The sequence below is a fragment of the Callionymus lyra genome, chromosome 19, assembly GCF_982586985.1.
Source record: "Callionymus lyra chromosome 19, fCalLyr1.hap1.1, whole genome shotgun sequence".
Classification (NCBI taxonomy): domain Eukaryota; kingdom Metazoa; phylum Chordata; class Actinopteri; order Syngnathiformes; family Callionymidae; genus Callionymus; species Callionymus lyra.
The window spans coordinates 3,533,817-3,555,898 of NC_141836.1; the positions used below are offsets into that span (position 1 = coordinate 3,533,817).

Here is a 22,082-nt window from a genome sequence, read left to right on the forward strand (position 1 = left end):
CTTACGTCATAATCAATACTATTAAAAAATAAAGACTTTCTTCATGATAAGATTATTTAAACATCTCATTCATGGATCTGGTTTTAATTTTGTGTTTCAGTAGCGCGAAATACTCTTCTGAGTCACGTGACTTAAGAAGAGGACTTCGTCTACTTTGCACTTTAATATTTATTCATTTAATTTTAATTTTACTGGTCACAGTTTGAGCGACGAAAAAGGGGGATGTGTAACCGGAGAGAACCTGGCAACCCCGCCTGTGTGTACTGAGGGAAGATGGTGGCCGCGGTGACAGCAGCGTGCTCACAACTCCGCCCCGAACTCGACCAGAAACGCGTCTCAGCCCGGCATGGTGTTAGAGTCAGAATACCTGTGGACACCTGTAGATAATACACCGAACAGCTGCGAGGAATCCCCGACGCTGACGACACATTTGACCCGAGTTGAAACACGAGCTAACTTTGTTAGCATTTAGCTCAAGTGTCAACAAAGTCAAAGAGTCTTTATTTTCCTGGACGTGTGTCGAGACTCAGCCCAGGATCGACTCAGGACGACTCGCGGGATCCGACCTGAACCTCCGAACCAGCTGTCAGTCTTCAAAGTTTGACAGTTGGCCAACTTGGCTAACCTGAGCTAGCATTGAGTTGCTGGTTCGACGCCGCGATGCCGCGGAGCAAGAAAGGAAAACGTGGATCCGGTAAATCTGGTGAGTCTGGTCCGGATGGAAATCCACTTAAAACTGTCAACTTAACTTAACCATCATCTTTCCATTTCAATGAATGAGTTGTAAAGTTGCACTTGTGGCTCCACGTTGGAGCTATTTATAGAAAAGTTCAGCGAATGTGATCCATTTGAAAGAGTTTCAATAACTAGTGCAACACTAGTGCTCGTATAAATAAACCATGAGTGAGGAGTAAATATATGTTTTCCTCAGTAGGCAGTGGTGCTGAGAGACCATACATGTGCTATAGTAGGAGGAGTCAAGGTCACGTTCTTGACGATGACGTGACCAGGAAAGCACGTGTACACACATGAACACACACACACACATGAACACAAACATATGAACACACACACATGAACATTAACGTTAAAATGTATTTTGTCTTCCATCCATCCATCCCTCCATCATTCCCCTCACACTCCCTCTCATGCGAACATCATCATCCGCAGGATCTTTGCGTCAAGATGTTCTTCAGCTTCAGATGTTGAATAAGTCCTCGCAGAAAGGTAACTCGCGTGACCTTTGACCCCATGCCTGCCTCTGGCTCCCCGACGAGAAGACATAAAAGTTCTCGCTGGCATTTGCTTTTGCTCGTCGTTCAATAGAAATTAACCAGAATTATTCCAGCTGTTGAACTCGTCCTACAGTTGTTTAAAAAAAATGGCAGGATCGACCAGTTCTCTTCTCGCATTGATATTCTAATCGCTCTCCGCTTTACACTGAAACTTTACATTTCTAATCCCGTCAGCATGAAGCATGTTGTTGGCACGTCTGAGTGGATCCATTGTTTGGATCAAATCACCATTTGTGGCTCAATAGGCTCATCAAGCGTGATGTTGCTCAGGGTTTGAACGCTTTGAATGAGACGCTTCCAACCAATCAGACGCTGACGCTCAAACGATCGGTCGCTCGTCTCCACACTTAACATCATCTGACAGTTTTGTTGTCGAGTCGGTAGTGCAGGAGACACGTGATCGTGGAGGTCGTGACCTTTGCGTCACTGATATGAAGGTGATCAGGAAAGCAGGTATGATCGATAATCTGTGGAGAGACGGAGATTATTAACCGTTTGTACTAATAAAAGTATTATAGTATTAGAAGTTGTTCAGCCTTGTTGCTGAAGTAGTTTAATCTGTTCGGATCCTAAACAAATTCACTTTTCAATTGTTTTAAATATTCCTTCATCATTTGTTTTTAATTCATAAAATGTATTTTACACAGAAACTTTAGTGTACAAGTCATGTATTTTATGTATTATATTTATTTAATCTATTATATATATATATATATATATATATATATATATCTATCAACACCACACAATCTTTTTTTTCTTTTTGTTGTAATATTTAAGATAAATGTTTTAAATTATTTCATGTGTTTTTATACAGCAACATTAGTGTAAAAGTCACTTGTTTCATGCATTATATTTTATGTATTTATGTATCGACACCACACAAAAATTCTGTGTTTTATTTATTATTACAATATTAAAAAAAATGTTTTTTTTTAATTATTTCATGTATTTTTACTCAGGAACTTTAGTATAAAAGTCACTTATTTTATTAATTAAATTGATTTTATTAATTATATATTTATGTATCAACGCCACACAAAATATATTTATTTATATTTAAAATAAATGTTTTAAATTATTTAATGTGTTTTTGTGCAGCAACATTAGTGTACAAGTCACTTATTTTAGCATTTAGATTTTATTTATCAAAACCACACAAAAGTTGTTTTTAGGTTTAATATTTGCAATAAACATTTTCTGATTCTGAAAAAACAAGTTCTAACCTATAATATAATTATTATTTTTGAATCAGGCTATTTTTTTGTTTTAATTGTTCAATTTCAACATGTGTTTCCTGTACCTGTTGACCTCCACATTGACCTCCACGTCACCCTGGTCTGACCACGTTGACCTCTCGAAAACCTGCTCACGCACGCCCCCCTCTGATCGTTCTGGACTCTGCACTCGGAGCATGAATGGTCGCCAGTAATCCCAGGAACAGTAGAGAGTCCTGAGTCGGCAGATACTTGAGCTCAACACTCGTCAGTGTAACTGTGAATTGAAAAAGTATGAAAAACGTAAAACATTTCCTCTTTTTCAGGGACGAAAAATGGAGGCCGAGGAGATTCAGCGACCAGTGACGACGAGCTGACGTCGGACGTGCTCAGCCATTACAGCAGCGCCAGTGAAGGCACGTCTGTGGTGGACGAGGTCACAGGTCAGTCAAACTCATCCGTCCTTCCTTTCAAACGGTACAAACCACTGTTTGTGGTCTGAAGGGAGTGAGCAGGTGGACGAGACCACGGCTCAGGAGGAGATGGAAGACAAGCTCAAGCAGTGCATCGACAACCTGACGGATAAAAGGTGAGTCGTGTTCACAGGTGTCCACGTTTACTGTTGTTCACGTGGGGTCAGGCAGGTCACACGCAGTTTCGCTATATAACCGCTAGAGGGACCTGTCTCCATTCAAACACCTGCTGATCCCATCAAAGCCCTCATGGATGGATGGATGGATGGATGGATGGATGGATCGATAAATAAACTTTATTGATCATTAGACAGATTCTCTTTTACTTTTAGATCCAATTCATATATTCATTTAATTCTAGCAAACATAACAGATAAATCACAGAACTTTATTTACCATATTTTTAGGACTATATGGTGCATTTAAAATCCTTGCATTTTATCCCAAAAAATAAAAGTGAGTCTCTTTCACTTTACACTGGACTTTCTGTGGTATTACTTCACACATTTCTGTAGTATTACTCCACGAATCTTGGTAGTATTACTCCAAGAATCTCTGTAGTATTACTCCACAAATCTCTGTAGTATTACTCAACGAATCTCAATTGTATTACTCCACGAGTCATTGTATTATTACTCCTTGAGACGCCAAAGTATTACTCCACGAGTCTCCGTAGTATTACTCCTTGAATCGCTGCAGTATTACTCCATGAGTTGCCTTATTACTCCTTGAGTCACCAAAGTATTACTCCACAAGTATCCTTATTATTATCCTTGAGTCGCCGTGTATCACTTCATGAGTGTCCATAGTATAACTCCACGAGCTTCTATTGTCATTTCTTTTTTTTAATTTGGAAACATTTTAAACCCTTTAAAAGTACAATAAACACTTATGTATGAATACAATTGTACTTATATCGTTATATCTCCTGCTGGACATCACATGACTCAAACAAACACGTGTCATTGGTCAACAGCAGCTCCAAACTTTGCTTTGACGTCTGTGATACACGTGTACACGTAGACACCAGCTGGGTTTGTGGGCGGAGCTTCTCAGACCAGATGAATGGATAACATGTGTGTTTGGTTCAGTGCCAAGACTCGACTCGCTGCCCTGGAGTCTCTGCGTCAGGCCTTCACCTCCAAAGTGCTCTACAGCTTCCTCACGGAGCGACGCTTCACCGTCACCGACTGCCTGGAGCGGAGCTTGAAGAAAGGTGAGGCCAACAGACGCGGCAGAAAAGAAACGATGAAGATTGAGACGTGATTGTCGTCTGCAGGAAGCGGCGAAGAACAGGCGCTGGCGGCGACCGTCTTCTGTCTGCTCTGCGTCCAGCTGGGAGGAGGAGACGAGGCGGCCGAGGGCTTCAAGACGCTTCGACCCGTCATCACCACCATCTTGAACGACAACACGGCCAGTTTGAGCGCTCGACAACATGTACGCATCACACCCGTCAGTACTGTAGTAACGAGGATATGTTCGTAGTATTATACTCTTGAGGAAGTCGTAACTGCTTTCATTTGTTTTCAAACCAAAATATGTCCAAACATCAGCTTTTAAAGCTGCTGGACTCACTGTATCCTCTCGTCCTCAGTCGTCACTGTATCCTCTCGTCCTCAGTTGTAACTGCTTTCATTTGTTTTCAAACCAAAATATGTCTAAACATCAGCTTTTAAAGCTGCTGGACTCACTGTATCCTCTCGTCCTCAGTCGTCACTGTATCCTCTCGTCCTCAGTTGTAACTGCTTTCATTTGTTTTCAAACCAAAATATGTCTAAACATCAGCTTTTAAAGCTGCTGGACTCACTGTATCCTCTCGTCCTCAGTCATCACTGTATCCTCTCGTCCTCAGTTGTAACTGCTTTCATTTGTTTTCAAACCAAAATATGTCTAAACATCAGCTTTTAAAGCTGCTGGACTCACTGTATCCTCTCGTCCTCAGTCGTCACTGTATCCTCTCGTCCTCAGTCGTAACTGCTTTCATTTGTTTTCAAACCAAAATATGTCTAAACATCAGCTTTTAAAGCTGCTGGACTCACTGTATCCTCTCGTCCTCAGTCGTCACTGTATCCTCTCGTCCTCAGTTGTAACTGCTTTCATTTGTTTTCAAACCAAAATATGTCTAAACATCAGCTTTTAAAGCTGCTGGACTCACTGTATCCTCTCGTCCTCAGTCGTCACTGTATCCTCTCGTCCTCAGTTGTAACTGCTTTCATTTGTTTTCAAACCAAAATATGTCTAAACATCAGCTTTTAAAGCTGCTGGACTCACTGTATCCTCTCGTCCTCAGTCGTCACTGTATCCTCTCGTCCTCAGTTGTAACTGCTTTCATTTGTTTTCAAACCAAAATATGTCTAAACATCAGCTTTTAAAGCTGCTGGACTCACTGTATCCTCTCGTCCTCAGTCGTCAACATAACCCTAACGTTTGTGTTTCCTCGTCAGTGTGCCAGAGCTCTAGGCCTGTGTTGCTACATCTCTGCAGCCGAGGACGGAGAGGTGAGAAGAAGCTTCTCGACATGTGGAAGTCACTGCTGATCGTTAATCCTTTCCACTGCAGGACTTGATCAGATCTTTAGCGCTTCTCGAAGGCGTGTTCAAACCGTCGTACCCCAACAAAGAAGGAACTCTTCCGACCCCCAAACCCGGAGTTCCTGCCCTTCATAGCACAGCCTTGCAAGCCTGGTCCCTGCTGGTCACTCTGTGTCCTGCATCCACACTGACCGCTCTACTGCACCTGTGAGTATTTACTGTTATACATTATACTTTATATTTATACATCCACACTGACCGCTCTACTGCACCTGTGAGTATTTACTGTTGTACATTATACTTTATATTTATACATCCACACTGACCGCTCTACTGCACCTGTGAGTATTTACTGTTGTACATTATACTTTATATTTATACATCCACACTGACCGCTCTACTGCACCTGTGAGTATTTACTGTTGTACATTATACTTTATATTTATACATCCACACTGACCGCTCTACTGCACCTGTGAGTATTTACTGTTGTACATTATACTTTATATTTATACATCCACACTGACCGCTCTACTGCACCTGTGAGTGTTTACTGTTATACATTATACTTTATATTTATACATCCACACTGACCGCTCTACTGCACCTGTGAGTATTTACTGTTGTACATTATACTTTATATTTATACATCCACACTGACCGCTCTACTGCACCTGTGAGTGTTTACTGTTGTACATTATACTTTATATTTATACATCCACACTGACCGCTCTACTGCACCTGTGAGTGTTTACTGTTGTACATTATACTTTATATTTATACATCCACACTGACCGCTCTACTGCACCTGTGAGTATTTACTGTTGTACATTATATTTATACGTCCACACTGACCGCTCTACTGCACCTGTGAGTATTTACTGTTATACATGGATTTATACTTTAGATTTATATTTATACTTCCACACTGACCGCTCTACTGCACCTGTGAGTCTTTACTGTATTTATTACAATACTGTGTTAAAATATGAGATAAAATATTGTTTTTAAATATAAAATATTGTGTTTAAATATAAACTACAATATTGTGTTAAAATGTAAAATAAAATGTTGTGTTTAAATATAAAATAAAATATTGCGTTTAAATATAAAATAAAATATTGCGTTTTAATACTACTACTACAGTACTGTGTAAAGATTTCTCAATACAGTGTGTTTATGTTCCAGACATCTTCCTAAACTCCAGGCTTGTCTGGAGAGCATTGACGTGAACTTCAGGATCACGGTGGGAGAAACCATCGCGCTGCTGGTGGAACTGGGTCGAGATGTCGACGAGGTCGGCTCAGCAGACGCACAACATTTGAAAACGCACACCATCTTGTGTGTAGTTGTGTGAAGACAGAAGTGAAACCGTTTGTTGTCGCTGCAGGACTTCGAGGTGGACGACGTGGACGAGCTCTGCAAGAGTCTCAAAGGTTTGGCCACAGACAGCAACAAACACAGAGCCAAGAACGACCGCAGGAAGCAGCGCTCCATCTTCAGAGAAGTCCTGCACTACATGGAGGTACGAGTACTGACCTTCATCACGTCATCATCATCATCGTCATCATCATCGTCTCACCTGTCAGGGCGAGGAGTTCAGCGACGAGAAGATCCGCTTCGGAGTGGAGAGCATCTACATCGACGGCTGGACCACCAGCAGGATCTATGACGCCTTCAAGGACGTGCTGGAGTCTGGAGTGAGTCTCCACCTGCAGGTCAGTCCTGGATCTCAACACTGAGAGCACTTTAGAGACGATGTATCTCTATGTTCTCCATGGACATAGAAATGCATCGACTAGATCAGATCTACTTATGACAGACATAGAAATACATCGACTAGATCAGATCTACTTATGACAGACATAGAAATACATTGACATTGACAGACATAGAAATACATTGACTAGATCAGATCTACTTATGACAGACGTAGAAATACATCGACTAGATCAGATCTACTTATGACAGACATAGAAATACATCGACTAGATCAGATCAACTGATGACGGACATAGAAATACATCAACTAGATAAAATCAACTGATAACGGACATAGAGATACATCGACTAGATCAGATCAACTGATGACGGACATAGAAATACATCAACTAGATAAAATCAACTGATAACGGCTATAGAAATACATCGAATAGATAAAATCAACTGATAACGGCTATAGAAATACATCGACTAGATCAGATCAACGTTGACAGACTTCTTCGCAAACATAGAAATACATCGACTAGATAAAATCAACTGATAACGGCTATAGAAATACATCGACTAGATCAGATCTACTGTTGACAGACTTCTTCGCAAACATAGAAATACATCGACTAGATCAGATCTGTTGACAGCCGTCTTTGCGAACATAGAAATACATCGACTAGATCTTAAGTAGTGACGGAAACCTTTGTTAAACATGTTATTTATTATAATTATTTCAATTATTCTCTTTATTTGACCAATGATTGTGTGAAGTGAACACTTTATATAAACTGACGACTCTTGACCTCTGACCTGAATATTTGGTTTCCATGGCAACCAGCCACCTCTAAGTTAAATCTGTTCGGTCTGCAAAAGAAGCAGCTGCTCATATTTATTTAGTATTATTCATTTATTGAAAAGTGTTGAAAGAACCTGTTGCTGAATAAAAACAAATGTATGGTGTGCGTCAGTACAACCAGCTGCTGAGGGACATCTTCGGCCTCGGAGCTCCCATCATCGTGGACGCCGCCGTCAAAGCCAACAAGATCTCCAGGTTCGAGAAGGTGAGTCGACGACTTCTCATCTTCTTCATCCACACGTCTGCAGCTTCTTCACCTCCTCGTGTTCCTGCAGCATCTCTTCAACTCCGCCGCCTTCAAGGCTCGCACCAAACAGAGGAAGAAGGTCCGAGACAAGAGGGCCGACATCATGTAGGAGAACCTGGACCCCCCTGCACCCCCCTGCACCCCCCTGCCTTCAACGACGAGCGGCGTCGCTTTTTAACCTGCGTTTTTATCTTCAACCACCGAGAAGAACATCTTTGATCTTCTCACTCTTCAACATCAGAATCACGTCTCACTGCCTGACGTCGGTCACACAACGTCGTTACAGTAAAAACACTATAAAGGGCTAAAAATAGGAAAAAGAACATTTTCGATTATTTAAAAAAGCCTTTTCTCGTGAGTTCGTCTCACTGGTGCTCGAGAGGATACTTGAACAAGCTGCTCACGTGAATCTTGTTTCTGGTGTTTCTCGTCTCCAGAACCAGAACTTAATGAAGGGAACGAGAAGAATCATCTTTAATCGGTTTGTTTTGAGAGTGAAGCTGCATTTCAGCCATTATTGGTCTTTTTTTTTTCTTGATAATTTATGATGAAGAATCCTGTAAATAACTCGTCAATGTTTTTAAGTTTTCACCGAAGAACTTGAACTGTTGACACAAACACACTTCTGAAGAAATAAAATGAAAATATATGGTAAACAAAGAATATTATGTGTGTTTAAATCATGTTTATTCAAACGTGAAGGACAAACTCGCGTTAATGGCATTTAATTGTGTTTCAGGATTTTGTGATAATTATGGAAAATAAGGAAATAAACAAATTTGGAATCGAGTCTTGTGTCTATTTGTTTTAAATTGGAAATATTGTAATAATAAAGAATACATTGTTGATACAAATTCAAGCATATTTTAATGTATTTAATTCGTGTCTTAAATCTGTTTTGTTCATTTTAAACAAGAAAACGTTAATTGTTTTAAACTCCCCCCGCGACACCGCAGTGGTACAACCCACACGTCAGTGACGTCATCCAACATGGCGGCGCTTCTCCGGTGAGACTCGGCGTGATTTATTTTTAACTTCACGAGTTTTGTTGCTTTTAACGTGAGTTTCTCGCGACAAAACTTCAGGTGAGTCAGTCTCACCTGTTGCTCAGAGTTGCGGACTCGGTGCTCGACGCTGATTCGTCGCGTTGGTCACGTGTTCGCGCAGGTAACGATGGAGTCCGCGGTCATCACAGGTGTGTTCGAGCGAGTCTGTGCACCTGCGACTCCTGTCGCTGCTGCCGTGAGAGAAGAGACGCGTCAGGACCAGACGGTGCTCACCGTCACCACAGGTAAACTCACCTGTCACTTATTATCGTGATGACGTCACACTCACAACACTTTGTTAGTATTCATGCATGTATTTGTCAAATATTAGTCTTAAAATAAGTGTGAAAAACATTTATTTCTAATAATTGTGGACCTGAAAATAAATAATTTAATCTTAATATATTGGATTAAAAAACATTTCACCGCTCGTGTCATGAAGGATCATAAATGACACAATTATAAATGTACAAATACACAAATAAATATATAAATATATGGGTAAATATCGAAGTGTTTAAATGAATAGATTAATAAAGCTGCTATCCTTTAAGAAACATCTTAAGACGTTTCTATTCGTTCAGGCTTTTCCTTGACTTTCTGGAACTCCTGTTGTGTTATCAGTATTATCTTGATCTTTAAAGTATATACTTTATTGAATATTGTTTTGATTGTTTAAGCGCTTTGTGACCCTGGTCTGGAAAAGCGCTATATAAATAAATATTACTTACTTACTATTTATGTGTATTTAGTTATTTTAAAATGTCTTTATTCGTGTATTCGCTACAGACGAGCGAAACAAACCAAAACAAACATGGTTCGTTGCCATAAAATTAATAAATAAATGAATGTATATTAACACAGAAATCACTTATTTATTTTGACATGGTTAGTAAGTAAGTAAAGATCCTTTTATATTTATGTATACATGTGGTTATATATTTATTAATAATGTCTCAGTTTATAAATAAAATAAAACTTTTCTATAATTGTATTCATAAAAGTTGCAACTATTCATGAAAACATTTGTCTTATAGATTTATTATAAATATGTTGTTGAAAATTCACATGAAACTTTTTAACCTTTATTAGCATTAAAATGAAGACAAACAGAAAATCATGTCATGAAAAATTGTTCTTTTTTGTTCTTTCTTCATATTGTGTGACATATAAAGTAAATAGAAATTGATCATTCCGGCATTTTTTTTAATAAATAGAAAAGTTAACTTTTCTCAAAACTTCTGTTGCTGATGTTATTGTTGTTGGTGAATAAATGTAATAAATACAAGAAGTAAATGTTCATTACTTTCACTAAAATCTTCCTCCAGGTTCTCGGTGAACTCTTAACAAAATAGTTTTACATTAAAAATAACGTCTTCATGATGAAACAGTTCTGGTTCTGATCAGTGTTTGGACCATAGATGGTTTCATATCTCAGGTTAAACCTTCGTGGCTCTCGTTGACGTCTCCAGTGATTTGATCTTAAACCTTCCACGACTCAAAGCCTCGTCACCAACTGAACCTTTTGAGTTCTCCAGTCAGAAGAGTGTAAACGTTGGTGACCTTCTGTCAGTTAATGTTCTTATTATTATTATTATTATGGTTGTTTTGTTATTATTAGGATTGTGGTGTTTGTTGTTATATATAATTGTATTTCTATGTCATTTCTCAGTTATGAATCAAAGTATTGAATAATATATAAAGAAACTTATTTCTACTTCTTCACTTCCTCGACTCACTCGCGTCGCTAACGCTTCAGTGAGATGTTTACGATGTTCCTCTCATTGGTCCAGAGTGGAGTCAGACTGACCTGGTCCGAGGATCCAGACTTCGCTTCCTGCAGCACTGGACTGTGTCGACGGAGCAGAAGATCATCTCCAGTGTTTCTCCAGCAGGACCTTGTGTTCCCGTGACTGGAGAGTGAGTCGTGATCTTCTGATGATTTTCAAGGATCTCAGACTCTGATCTTCTCACAGGATCCTCAGCGCCTTCTCGCCCGTCCAGCACCTGAGGGCGGTCGTCAGGGAGGCGGGGCCTCACCAGCTGCTGGAGGTCAGTCATGTGACGGCCACGTGTCAGATCATATATTCGTCATGAGTCTGTCATATGACGGTCATGTAATTGTCATGTGTTGGTCATATGTCCGTCATGAGTCTGTCATATGACGGTCATGTAATTGTCATGTGTTGGTCATATGTCCGTCATGAGTCTGTCATATGACGGTCATGTAATTGTCATGTGTTGGTCATATGTCCGTCATGAGTCTGTCATATGACAGTCATGTAATTGTCATGTGTTGGTCATATGTCCGTCATGAGTCTGTCATATGACGGTCATGTAATTGTCATGTGTTGGTCATATGTCCGTCATGAGTCTGTCATATGACGGTCATGTAATTGTCATGTGTTGGTCATATGTCCGTCATGAGTCTGTCATATGACGGTCATGTAATTGTCATGTGTTGGTCATATGTCCGTCATGAGTCTGTCATATGACGGTCATGTAATTGTCATGTGTTGGTCATATGTCCGTCATGAGTCTGTCATATGACGGTCATGTAATTGTCATGTGTTGGTCATATGTCCGTTATGAGTCTGTCATATGACGGTCATGTAATTGTCATGTGTTGGTCATATGTCCGTCATGAGTCTGTCATATGACGGTCATGTAATTGTCATGTGTTGGTCATATGTCCGTCATGAGTCTGTCATATGACGGTCATGTAATTGTCATCTGTTGGTCATATGTCCGTCATGAGTCTGTCATATGACGGTCATGTAATTGTCATGTGTTGGTCATATGTCCGTCATGAGTCTGTCATATGACGGTCATGTAATTGTCATGTGTTGGTCATATGTCCGTCATGAGTCTGTCATATGACGGTCATGTAATTGTCATGTGTTGGTCATATGTCCGTCATGAGTCTGTCATATGACGGTCATGTAATTGTCATGTGTTGGTCATATGTCCGTTATGAGTCTGTCATATGACGGTCATGTAATTGTCATGTGTTGGTCATATGTCCGTCATGAGTCTGTCATATGACGGTCATGTAATTGTCATGTGTTGGTCATATGTCCGTCATGAGTCTGTCATATGACAGTCATGTAATTGTCATTTGTCTGTCATGTGCCGGTCATTTGTTGGGTCATGTGATGGTCATTGGCGGTCATGTGGCTGTCATGTAATTGTCATGTGTCTGTCATGTGCCGGTCATTTGTTGGGTGATGTGATGGTCATGTGTCAGTCATGTGTCGTATGAGGGTCACGTGACAGTCTAACGGTGGTGTGTCCAGGTGTGGGACGATCACGGCCTCCAGAAGTGTCTGAACCTGACGTTGCTCCGGCAGCACGGACGAGTCTACGACGATGGTGAGACTCACGTTCAGGTTCAAGTTCAGGTTCAGGTTCAGGTCCAGGTCCAGGTCCAGGTCCAGGTCCAGGTGTGTTTAAAGACTCTTGTGTGGTCCAGCTCAGTTCGGGGGTCTGGTCTGGTCCCCCTGCGAGGACAAACTCCTGTACGTGGCTGAGAAGAACAAGGACGTGTCTGAAGTGGACCCTGCCTGGTTGAAGGTTCGACGCTCGTGTGACTCTGGTTCTTCTCTGACATGTTTGTCCTTCAGGACCGACGTCTCTACTGCGAGGACTGGGGAGAAGATCTGACCAATAAGAGCAAACCTGTGCTGTGTGTGGTTCACCTGCAGGACGGGACGGTCCAGGTGTTGGAGGGAGTTCCATCAGACGTCTCACCTGGACAGGTGACCTTGACCCTGAATGTGTTGATACACATTACTATACAACGATACAATATACAGTGATATATAGTGATAGTGTAGTAACAAGTATATATGTGTAGTATTGTCCAGTACTTGACTCTGGTGTTGTGATAGTGTAGTAACAAGTATATATGTGTAGTATTGTCCAGTACTTGACTCTGGTGTTGTGATAGTGTAGTAACAAGTATATATGTGTAGTATTGTCCAGTACTTGACTCTGGTGTTGTGATAGTGTAGTAACAAGTATATATGTGTAGTATTGTCCAGTACTTGACTCTGGTGTTGTGATAGTGTAGTAACAAGTATATATGTGTAGTATTGTCCAGTACTTGACTCTGGTGTTGTGATAGTGTAGTAACAAGTATATATGTGTAGTACTGTCCAGTACTTGACTCTGGTGTTGTGATAGTGTAGTAACAAGTATATATGTGTAGTACTGTCCAGTACTTGACTCTGGTGTTGTGATAGTGTAGTAACAAGTATATATGTGTAGTATTGTCCAGTACTTGTCTCTGGTGTTGTAGAATTTACAGACCACATGACTCTCAAAATATGTACCAACATCGGCTTTAAAAGCTTCTGGACTCAATGTATCCTCTCGTCCTCAGTCATCCTTGTATCACTGAGGGGAAATTCAAACCAGTACTGTTGAATATCGTTGTATTTCAGTATTGTGAAAAGTATTTTTGAAAAGTATTTTGAAGAGTATTTTGAAGAGTACCGTGAACATCATTGAAGTGTGTTGTGACTTTGATCTCAGGCTCTGTGGACCTCCTGTGGTCTGGCTCTGATCTTCGTGGGTTGGTTCCATGAACCTTTTCGACTGGGCCTCAAGTTCTGCACCAACCGCAGGTGTGGACAGAAGCTTCCACGGTGGTGTTGCTGGTCATAATGTTTTGTGTCGCTCAGGTCGGTGCTGCTGCGTCTGGACCTGAAAGGAAACTGTGGTGAGAACGTCTTGATCCTGGTTCTGAGTCCAGAAGTTTGATTGACGTGTGTTCAGAGCGACTCTCTGGAGACGACGAGTCGGTGTCGAGTCCTCGACTGAGTCCAGACGGTTCCTTGCTGGTCTTCGTGCAGAGTCCAGTGTTCGGGCCTCACAGGCACTGCTGCAGCCTACACATGGTGTGTGTTACTGACAATACATGTGTGTGTTTGTTTGTAATACATGTGTGTGTTGTTTGTAATACATGTGTGTGTTTACAAATAAATGTGTGTATGTGTTTGTAATGCATGTGTGTTTGTATGTATTTGTAATACATGTATGTGTTTACAAATAAATGTGTGTATGTGTTTGTAATGCATGTGTGTTTGTATGTGTTTGTAATACATGTGTGTGTTTACAAATAAATGTGTGTATGTGTTTGTAATGCATGTGTGTTTGTATGTGTTTGTAATACATGTGTGTGTTTACAAATAAATGTGTGTATGTGTTTGTAATGCATGTGTGTTTGTATGTGTTTGTAATACATGTGTGTTTGTATGTGTTTGTAATACATGTGTGTGTTTACAAATAAATGTGTGTATGTGTTTGTAATGCATGTGTGTTTGTATGTGTTTGTAATACATGTGTGTGTTTACAAATAAATGTGTGTATGTGTTTGTAATGCATGTGTGTTTGTATGTGTTTGTAATGCATGTGTGTTTGTATGTGTTTGTAATGCATGTGTGTTTGTATGTGTCTGTAATGCATGTGTGTTTGTAATACATGTGTGTGTTTACAAATAAATGTGTGTATGTGTTTGTAATGCATGTGTGTTTGTATGTGTTTGTAATGCATGTGTGTTTGTATGTGTTTGTAATGCATGTGTGTTTGTATGTGTTTGTAATGCATGTGTGTTTGTATGTGTCTGTAATGCATGTGTGTTTGTAATACATGTGTGTGTTTACAAATAAATGTGTGTATGTGTTTGTAATGCATGTGTGTTTGTATGTGTTTGTAATGCATGTGTGTTTGTATGTGTCTGTAATGCATGTGTGTTTGTAATACATGTGTGTGTTTACAAATAAATGTGTGTATGTGTTTGTAATGCATGTGTGTTTGTATGTGTTTGTAATACATGTGTGTGTTTACAAATAAATGTGTGTATGTGTTTGTAATGCATGTGTGTTTGTATGTGTTTGTAATGCATGTGTGTTTGTATTGTTTGTAATGCATGTGTGTTTGTAATACATGTGTGTGTTTACAAATAAATGTGTGTATGTGTTTGTAATACATGTGTGTTTGTAATACATGTGTGTGTTTACAAATAAATGTGTGTATGTGTTTGTAATGCATGTGTGTTTGTATGTGTTTGTAATACATGTGTGTTTGTAATACATGTGTGTGTTTACAAATAAATGTGTGTATGTGTTTGTAATGCATGTGTGTTTGTATGTGTTTGTAATGCATGTGTGTTTGTATGTGTTTGTAATACATGTCTGCATGCGTTTAAAATTGCATGTGTGTTTGTAAATGTGTGTTTATATGTGTTTGTACATGCATGTGTGTATTTCAAAATTAATTCGTATTTTTATGTGTGTGTGTATATGTGTATGTGTTTGTACATGCACGTGTGTGTGTTTAAAAATACATGTGTGTGAACTTGTGTGTTTGTATGTGCGTGCATGTGTGTTTAAACATGTCTTAAACATGTGTGTACATGTGTGTGTTGGTTTGTACATGTGTGTTTTGACATATGTGTGTTTGAATGTACTTGTGTGCGTATATGTACTTTTATATGTATGTATCTGTGTGTTTATGGGTTTGTGTGCATGTGTTTTTACGTGTGTGTGTGTGTGTCTGTATATTTTCGTGTGTTTTTATGCGTTTGTGTACATGTGTGTGAATGTGTGTGTTTATTTGTACATGTGTGTTTTGACGCATGTGTGTTTGAAAATACATTTGCATGTATGTGTACTTTTATATGTATGTAAATGTGTGTTTATGGGTTTGTGTGCATGTATTTTTTCATGTGTGTGTGTGTCTGTATATTTTCGTGTGTTTGTGTATATGTGTGTGTCCATATGTTTGTTTTTACGTGTGTGTACATGTGTAGGTGAATGTATGTGTGAGTATGTTTTGATGTGTGTGTGTACATACGTTTGTTTCAACATTTGTGTTTGTGCAGATTTGTGTTTGTGTGTGTGTACATGTGTGTGTGATCAACAACCAGAAGTGTGTTAAAGTTGTGTGTCTCCAGTTGAACTTGAACAACATGGAGTCGTCGACGATCATAGACGTCGTCCATCGACCACCAACCAGTGAGTTGATCAAACTTGAGTGACATTGATTGACAGTCGGCGCAGGTGAGAAGCTGATGTTGTGTCTCAGGTGAGTTCGCAGGTGTTTACGAAGCTCTTCCTCTTCACTGCTGGTCTGCAGACAGTCGCAGGGTTTTCTTCAGCTCCGCCTGCAGGAACATGAAGGTACTGCAGTCTACAAGACACTCGACAGAATTATTTAATTAGTAATAAATGTTTTAAATTGAATATATTTGTTTCTCAGGATGTGTTTGTCGTGGACACGACGTCCAAGGAAGTTCTCTCTCTCTCCGATCGTAAGATTCCTTCCTCTCCTCCGCCCGTCCACACTCTCTCCTCCTCTCACTCCTTTCTTTTCCCGCCTCCCCCCTCCCCTCACCCGTCCCCCGCCTCACACTTCTGGCCTCCTCACCCTCCGCCGTCGCCCACCGTCCTCCCTCCTCCTCCCTTCCCCTCCCTCGACTCTTCTTCTCTTCCTCGGGATGGTGTGATGACGAACGTAGAAGGTGTGAAAACATGAAGTTTATTTAATGTTTAATTATTGATAATTATTGAAGGTTTTCTTCTTCTTCAGTCTCTGACAAGAGTGTGTTCGGGAGCTGGAAGTTACTGACGGTGCAGAAGGACGTGATGGTCGTCTCCTGCTCCAGCCCTTGTACTCCCCTCACACTGGTGAGACTCTGTCTCCCCCTGGCGGTGATTCATATATGACCCGTTTATGTTCTGATGTTGTAATACGACTGTGCGCCACACGAGGGCGCTCGAAGTGTTTAATCAAGGGTTTGTCTTCTTCTGTGGTTTTGCTCAGCGAGTGGCTTCAGTCCCGTCGGCAGGAGCGTCGGTCGTCTGGACGACTCTTCAGGAGCCAATCAGAAGCTTCGACTTCACCTGGAAGAGTCTGGACGTTAAACCTGCGCCAGAGGAAGAGAATCCCCAGTTCAGTCAGTGACCGTTTGTGCTTAAGATAAGATTTATCTTTACTTATCTTACACTGTCTTGACTTAACTTCTTTAACTTTAATAAGTTTATCTTAAAGTAGCTTTTCTTAAATTATCTTAATTTATTAAATCATCGTATCTTAAATTAGATTAACTTAACTTCTAAAACAAGATTATTTTAAATTAAATCAACGAATGTAATGTGATCGAATCTACACTTATCTTGATTAACTTGAATTAACTTGTCTTAAATGCATTTGGATTAAAATATCTCGTCCAAAATGACCTCATCTAAAATAATTTAATATAAATTGCTTTTAGATTAACTTAATTTAACATAAAATTAAATTATTATATTAGATTAATTTATTTGAACTTACTTTAACTTTAAATAAACTTATCTTAACTTCCTAAAATATCTTTCTAGCTATGATTATAAAAAAATAAGGTTATTTAAAATTAAATAACCATTCATTTACTTAGATTAACTTATCTTGACCTCTTAAATGATCTTAACTGAAATAAGGTTATTTAAAATTAAATAACCATTAATTAAGTTAGATTAAATTATCTTGACCTCTTACATGATGTTAACTGAAATAAGGTTATTTAAAATTAAATGAGCAATAATTACCTTGGATTAACTTATCTTGACCTCTTAAATGATGTTAACTCTTCATACTAAGATTGTTTGTTCTTCAGCTGGTCTGGACTTTGGAGCAGTTTTGATCAAACCATCTGGAGCCAGCAGTGAAGAGAAGGTTCCTCTGGTGGTTTTTATTCATGGTGGGTGTTGATCTGATGATGATGATGATCTGATGATGATGATGATGATGATGTTGATCTGATGATGATGATGATCTGATGATGATGAGGATGATGATGTTGATCTGATGATGATGATGATGAAGATAAGATCTTGTCTCCAGGTGGTCCTCACTCTCAGGCCGCCTCAGAGTGGACTTCTCTCACTGCTGGACTGGTGTCTCTTCACTTCTCGGTGCTGTTGGGTGAGAACGACCTGTCAATCACGGCTCTGACGCTCACTAACGCTCACCTGTCACTCAAGTCAACTACAGAGGCTCCACCGGCTTCGGTCAGGACAGCATCTCATCTCTGATTGGTCAGATCGGACGCCAGGACGTGCTGGACGTGCAGGTAAAACTGTCCACTCGTGGCGCGGGTCTGGACTGACTCTTGTCCACCAGAGGGCGCTGCTGACGGCGCTTCACACCGACGCCACCCTCGACCCCGAACGCGTGGCTGTGATTGGAGGGTCTCACGGGGGCTTCTTGAGCTGCCACCTGGTGGCGCAGTACCCCGACTCCTACAAGGCGTGCGTGGCCAGGAACCCCGTGATCAACGCCGCCACGCTGCTGGGCTGCAGTGACATCATCGACTGGTGAGATGCTCACCTGAGCAGGTGCCAGCATGACTCAGCACTTTTCTGTCTCAGGCGCTACACGAGTGTGGGTCTGTCCTTCTCCTACACTAACACCCCCACTGCTGCCGCGCTGACCGCCATGCTGGACACGTCCCCCATCTCCCTCGTGGACCAGGTCATCCTCTAGCTGTGACCTTGACTCTGACCTTCACTGACCTTCATGTCTGCTCAGATCTGTGCTCCGGTGCTGCTGATGCTGGGCGGGAAAGACCGGAGGGTGAGTCCGCACCAGGGCCTGGAGCTGTACCGAGCTCTGAAGAGCCGGGGGTCACCTGTCAGGTGAGTCATAGGTCAGGATGTCAGGGGAGTCACGGGTGGGTCGCAGGTCAGGATGTCAGGTGAGTTATAGGTCAAGTAATCGCAGGTCAGGATGTCAGGTGAGTCATTGGTCAGGTGAGTCTCAGGTCAGGATGTCAGGTGAGTCATTGGTCAGGTGAGTCTCAGGTCAGGGTGTCAGGTGAGTCATTGGTCAGGTGAGTCTCAGGTCAAGATGTAAGTAAGTAAGTAAGTAATATATATTTATATAGCGCTTTTCGAGACCAGGGTCACAAAGCGCTTTAACAATCAAAACAATACTCAAAACAGTATATACTTCAAAGATCAAGACAACACCGAGAACAACACAGGAGTTCGAGAAATTCAAGGAAAAGCCTGAACAAATAGAAACGTCTTAAGATGTTTCTTAAAGGAGTCAGTAGACTCCATCAAGCGCAAAGAGAGAGAAGATTGTTCCAAAGCTTAGGAGCAACAGCCTGAAAAGATTTCTCTCCTCTGGTCCTGAGCCGTGTGCATGGAACCATAAGTAGATTCTGATCCACAGACCTCAGAGCCCGAGCTGGGGTGTAAGGCTGGATCAGATCAGTGATGTAAGGAGGAGCCTGACCATGAATAGCTCTGAAAGTAAGAACCAGAATTTTAAAGTTGATCCTGAAAGAAACTGGAAGCCAGTGAAGAGTTTTAAGGACCGGAGAAATGTGAGTTCTTCTACTAGAGCGGGTCAGAATTCTCGCTGCAGAGTTCTGAATCAACTGCAGACGAGACACATCCTTCTTGTTAAGACATGAAAACAAACTGTTACAATAGTCCAGACGAGAAGAAACAAACGCATGGATTACAAGCTCCAGATCATGTTGTGACAACATTTTCCTAAGTTTAGAGATTTTTCTCAGTTGAAGGAAACAGTTTCTGGTCAGTTTTCTACAGTGTTGAACAAGAGACATGTCTTTATCAAATACAACACCCAGGTTTCTCAGGCTCAGTTTGACAGACTGACCTAAGTCACCCAAGTACTGACTCAACCCTGGAATCGTATCATCAGGAGCAATCACCAGAGTTTCAGTTTTGTCCACATTAAGCTGTAAAGTGTTTTCACTCAGCCATTGTTTGATTTCTAGCAAACAATTGACTAAGCTGTTCAGCCTTTGGGGCTCAGTTGGGTCAAAAGAGCAGTAGAGCTGGATGTCATCAGCAAAAATGTGATAAGAAACATCTGGAAATCTCTGAATGATTTTACCGAGGGGAATCAAGTACAGCAAAAACAATAAAGGACCCAGAACAGAACCTTGAGGGACTCCACACAACAGATCTGCCGATTCAGACCTCATTTGATTGGCAGATACACTAAAACTGCGCCCAGAAAGGTAAGATGAGAACCATTCTAACACAGACCCAGACAGTCCCACTTCATCCCTTAGATGTCAGGTGAGTCTCAGGTCAGGATGTCAGGTGAGTCATTGGTCAGGTGAGTCTCAGGTCAGGGTGTCAGGTGAGTCATTGGTCAGGTGAGTCTCAGGTCAAGATGTCAGGTGAGTCGCAGGTCAAGATGTCAAGTGAGTCAAGAGGTCAGGTGAGTCACAGGTCAAGATGTCAGTTGAGTCAGAGGTCAAGATGTCAGGTGAGTCACAGGTCAGGATGTCAGGTGAGTCATTGGTCAGGTGAGTCACAGGTCAAGATGTCAGTTGAGTCAGAGGTCAAGATGTCAGGTGAGTCACAGGTCAGGATGTCAGGTGAGTCATTGGTCAGGTGAGTCTCAGGTCAAGATGTCAGGTGAGTAACGGGTCAGGTGAGTCGCAGGCCAGGTGAGTCGCAAGTCAGTTGAGTCAGAGATCAAGATGCCAGTTGAGTCACAGGTCAAGATGTCAGGTGAGTCATTGGTCAGGTAAGTCTCAGGTCAAGATGTCAGGTGAGTCGCAGGTCAAGATGTCAGGTGAGTCGCAGGTCAAGATGTCAGGTGAGTCACAGGTCAGGATGTCAGGTGAGTCATTGGTCAGGTGAGTCTCAGGTCAAGATGTCAGGTGAGTCGCAGGTCAAGATGTCAGGTGAGTCACAGGTCAAGATGTCAGTTGAGTCAGAGGTCAGGATGTCAGGTGAGTCACAGGTCAGGATGTCAGGTGAGTCACAGGTCAGGATGTCAAGTGAGTCATTGGTCAGGTGAGTCACAGGTCAAGATGTCAGTTGAGTCAGAGGTCAAGATGTCAGGTGAGTCACAGGTCAGTTGAGTCGCAGGTCAAGATGTCAGTTGAGTCAGAGGTCAGGATGTCAGGTGAGTTACAGGTCAGGATGTCAGATGAGTCATTGGTCAGGTGAGTCACAGGTCAAGATGTCAGTTGAGTCAGAGGTCAAGATGTCAGGTGAGTCACAGGTCAGGTGAGTCACAGGTCAGTTGAGTCGCAGGTCAATATGTCAGTTGAGTCAGAGGTCAAGATGTCAGTTGAGTCAGAGGTCAAGATGTCAGGTGAGTCACAGGTCAGTTGAGTCGCAGGTCAAGATGTCAGGTGAGTCACAGGTCAGGTGAGTCATAGATCATAGTGTTAGGTGAGTCACAGGTCAAGAGGTCAGGTGAGTCATTTGATCAAGTGTCTCTTCATGTCTCCTCAGACTCTTGTGGTTTCCAGACGACGGACATTCTTTATCCAGAGTGGAGACGCAGCTCGACTGTTTCCTCAACACAGTGTTGTGGCTGCAGCAGCATCTGTGAGACGCTCGTGACTCATGGGTTTAAAGAGTCGCATTGATACAAGAAATAAAAACATTGAAATAAGAAACGTTTTATTGACGATGTTTCAACGCTCAACTTTCAAATCCTCCTCAAGGTGGCGCTGTTTTAGTGAGGAAGAGTTAGAGGGCGGAGCTTGTTCTGCATTTTTAAACGTATATCTATCAAAGATTGAAACAAGACATTAATACATTTGTCCTTTTAAAATATGAGGTTTAAACTAAACCTTAATTGTAACATAGAACCACTTGATGAACGATTATATATAAAATAAAATAATGTATTTATAATACATATAATTTAATATT

General features: G+C 41.1%; 2 protein-coding genes across 3 annotated transcripts; both read left to right on the top strand.

Moving 5' to 3' along the window:
- The first annotated feature begins 110 nt into the window (after positions 1–110).
- On the top strand, positions 111–9,121 carry ifrd2 (interferon-related developmental regulator 2). Of its 2 annotated transcripts, XM_087781923.1 has the most exons (13): positions 111–703; positions 1,171–1,227; positions 2,839–2,955; positions 3,017–3,101; positions 4,077–4,201; positions 4,265–4,422; positions 5,430–5,483; positions 5,545–5,723; positions 6,705–6,813; positions 6,907–7,041; positions 7,106–7,234; positions 8,198–8,290; positions 8,361–9,121. In XM_087781923.1, the coding sequence occupies exons 1-13, from the start codon at positions 661–663 to the stop codon at positions 8,439–8,441; spliced, it is 1,365 nt and encodes a 454-aa protein (XP_087638049.1). In that variant the 5' UTR covers positions 111–660; the 3' UTR covers positions 8,442–9,121. The 2 variants fall into 2 exon arrangements, with proteins under 2 accessions (XP_087638049.1, XP_087638050.1); XM_087781924.1 differs by lacking the exon at positions 1,171–1,227.
- Positions 9,122–9,307: 186 nt separating this feature from the next.
- apeh2 (acylaminoacyl-peptide hydrolase 2) lies at positions 9,308–21,776 on the top strand. The gene is made up of 22 exons (XM_087781701.1): positions 9,308–9,417; positions 9,500–9,623; positions 11,172–11,298; positions 11,355–11,430; positions 12,675–12,750; positions 12,851–12,951; positions 13,002–13,136; positions 13,915–14,006; positions 14,064–14,101; positions 14,158–14,279; positions 16,337–16,397; positions 16,468–16,562; positions 16,642–16,693; positions 16,972–17,069; positions 17,206–17,338; positions 18,038–18,121; positions 18,265–18,345; positions 18,405–18,493; positions 18,544–18,737; positions 18,792–18,894; positions 18,952–19,058; positions 21,657–21,776. Exons 2-22 carry the CDS (start codon positions 9,506–9,508, stop codon positions 21,754–21,756), a joined length of 2,082 nt encoding a protein of 693 aa, XP_087637827.1. The 5' UTR covers positions 9,308–9,417; positions 9,500–9,505; the 3' UTR covers positions 21,757–21,776.
- Positions 21,777–22,082: the final 306 nt, after the last annotated feature.

Coding starts and splice junctions, on each gene's coding strand:
- ifrd2 (XM_087781923.1), top strand. CDS start 661: ATGCCGCGGAGCAAGAAAGGAAAACGTGGATCCGGTAAATCTG. Junction 1,228..2,838: donor GAATAAGTCCTCGCAGAAAG/GTAACTCGCGTG, acceptor CCTCTTTTTCAG/GGACGAAAAATGGAGGCCGA. Junction 7,042..7,105: donor AAGTCCTGCACTACATGGAG/GTACGAGTACTG, acceptor CTCACCTGTCAG/GGCGAGGAGTTCAGCGACGA.
- apeh2 (XM_087781701.1), top strand. CDS start 9,506: ATGGAGTCCGCGGTCATCACAGGTGTGTTCGAGCGAGTCTGTGCACCT. Junction 9,624..11,171: donor GGTGCTCACCGTCACCACAG/GTAAACTCACCT, acceptor TCATTGGTCCAG/AGTGGAGTCAGACTGACCTG. Junction 11,431..12,674: donor GGCCTCACCAGCTGCTGGAG/GTCAGTCATGTG, acceptor TGGTGTGTCCAG/GTGTGGGACGATCACGGCCT.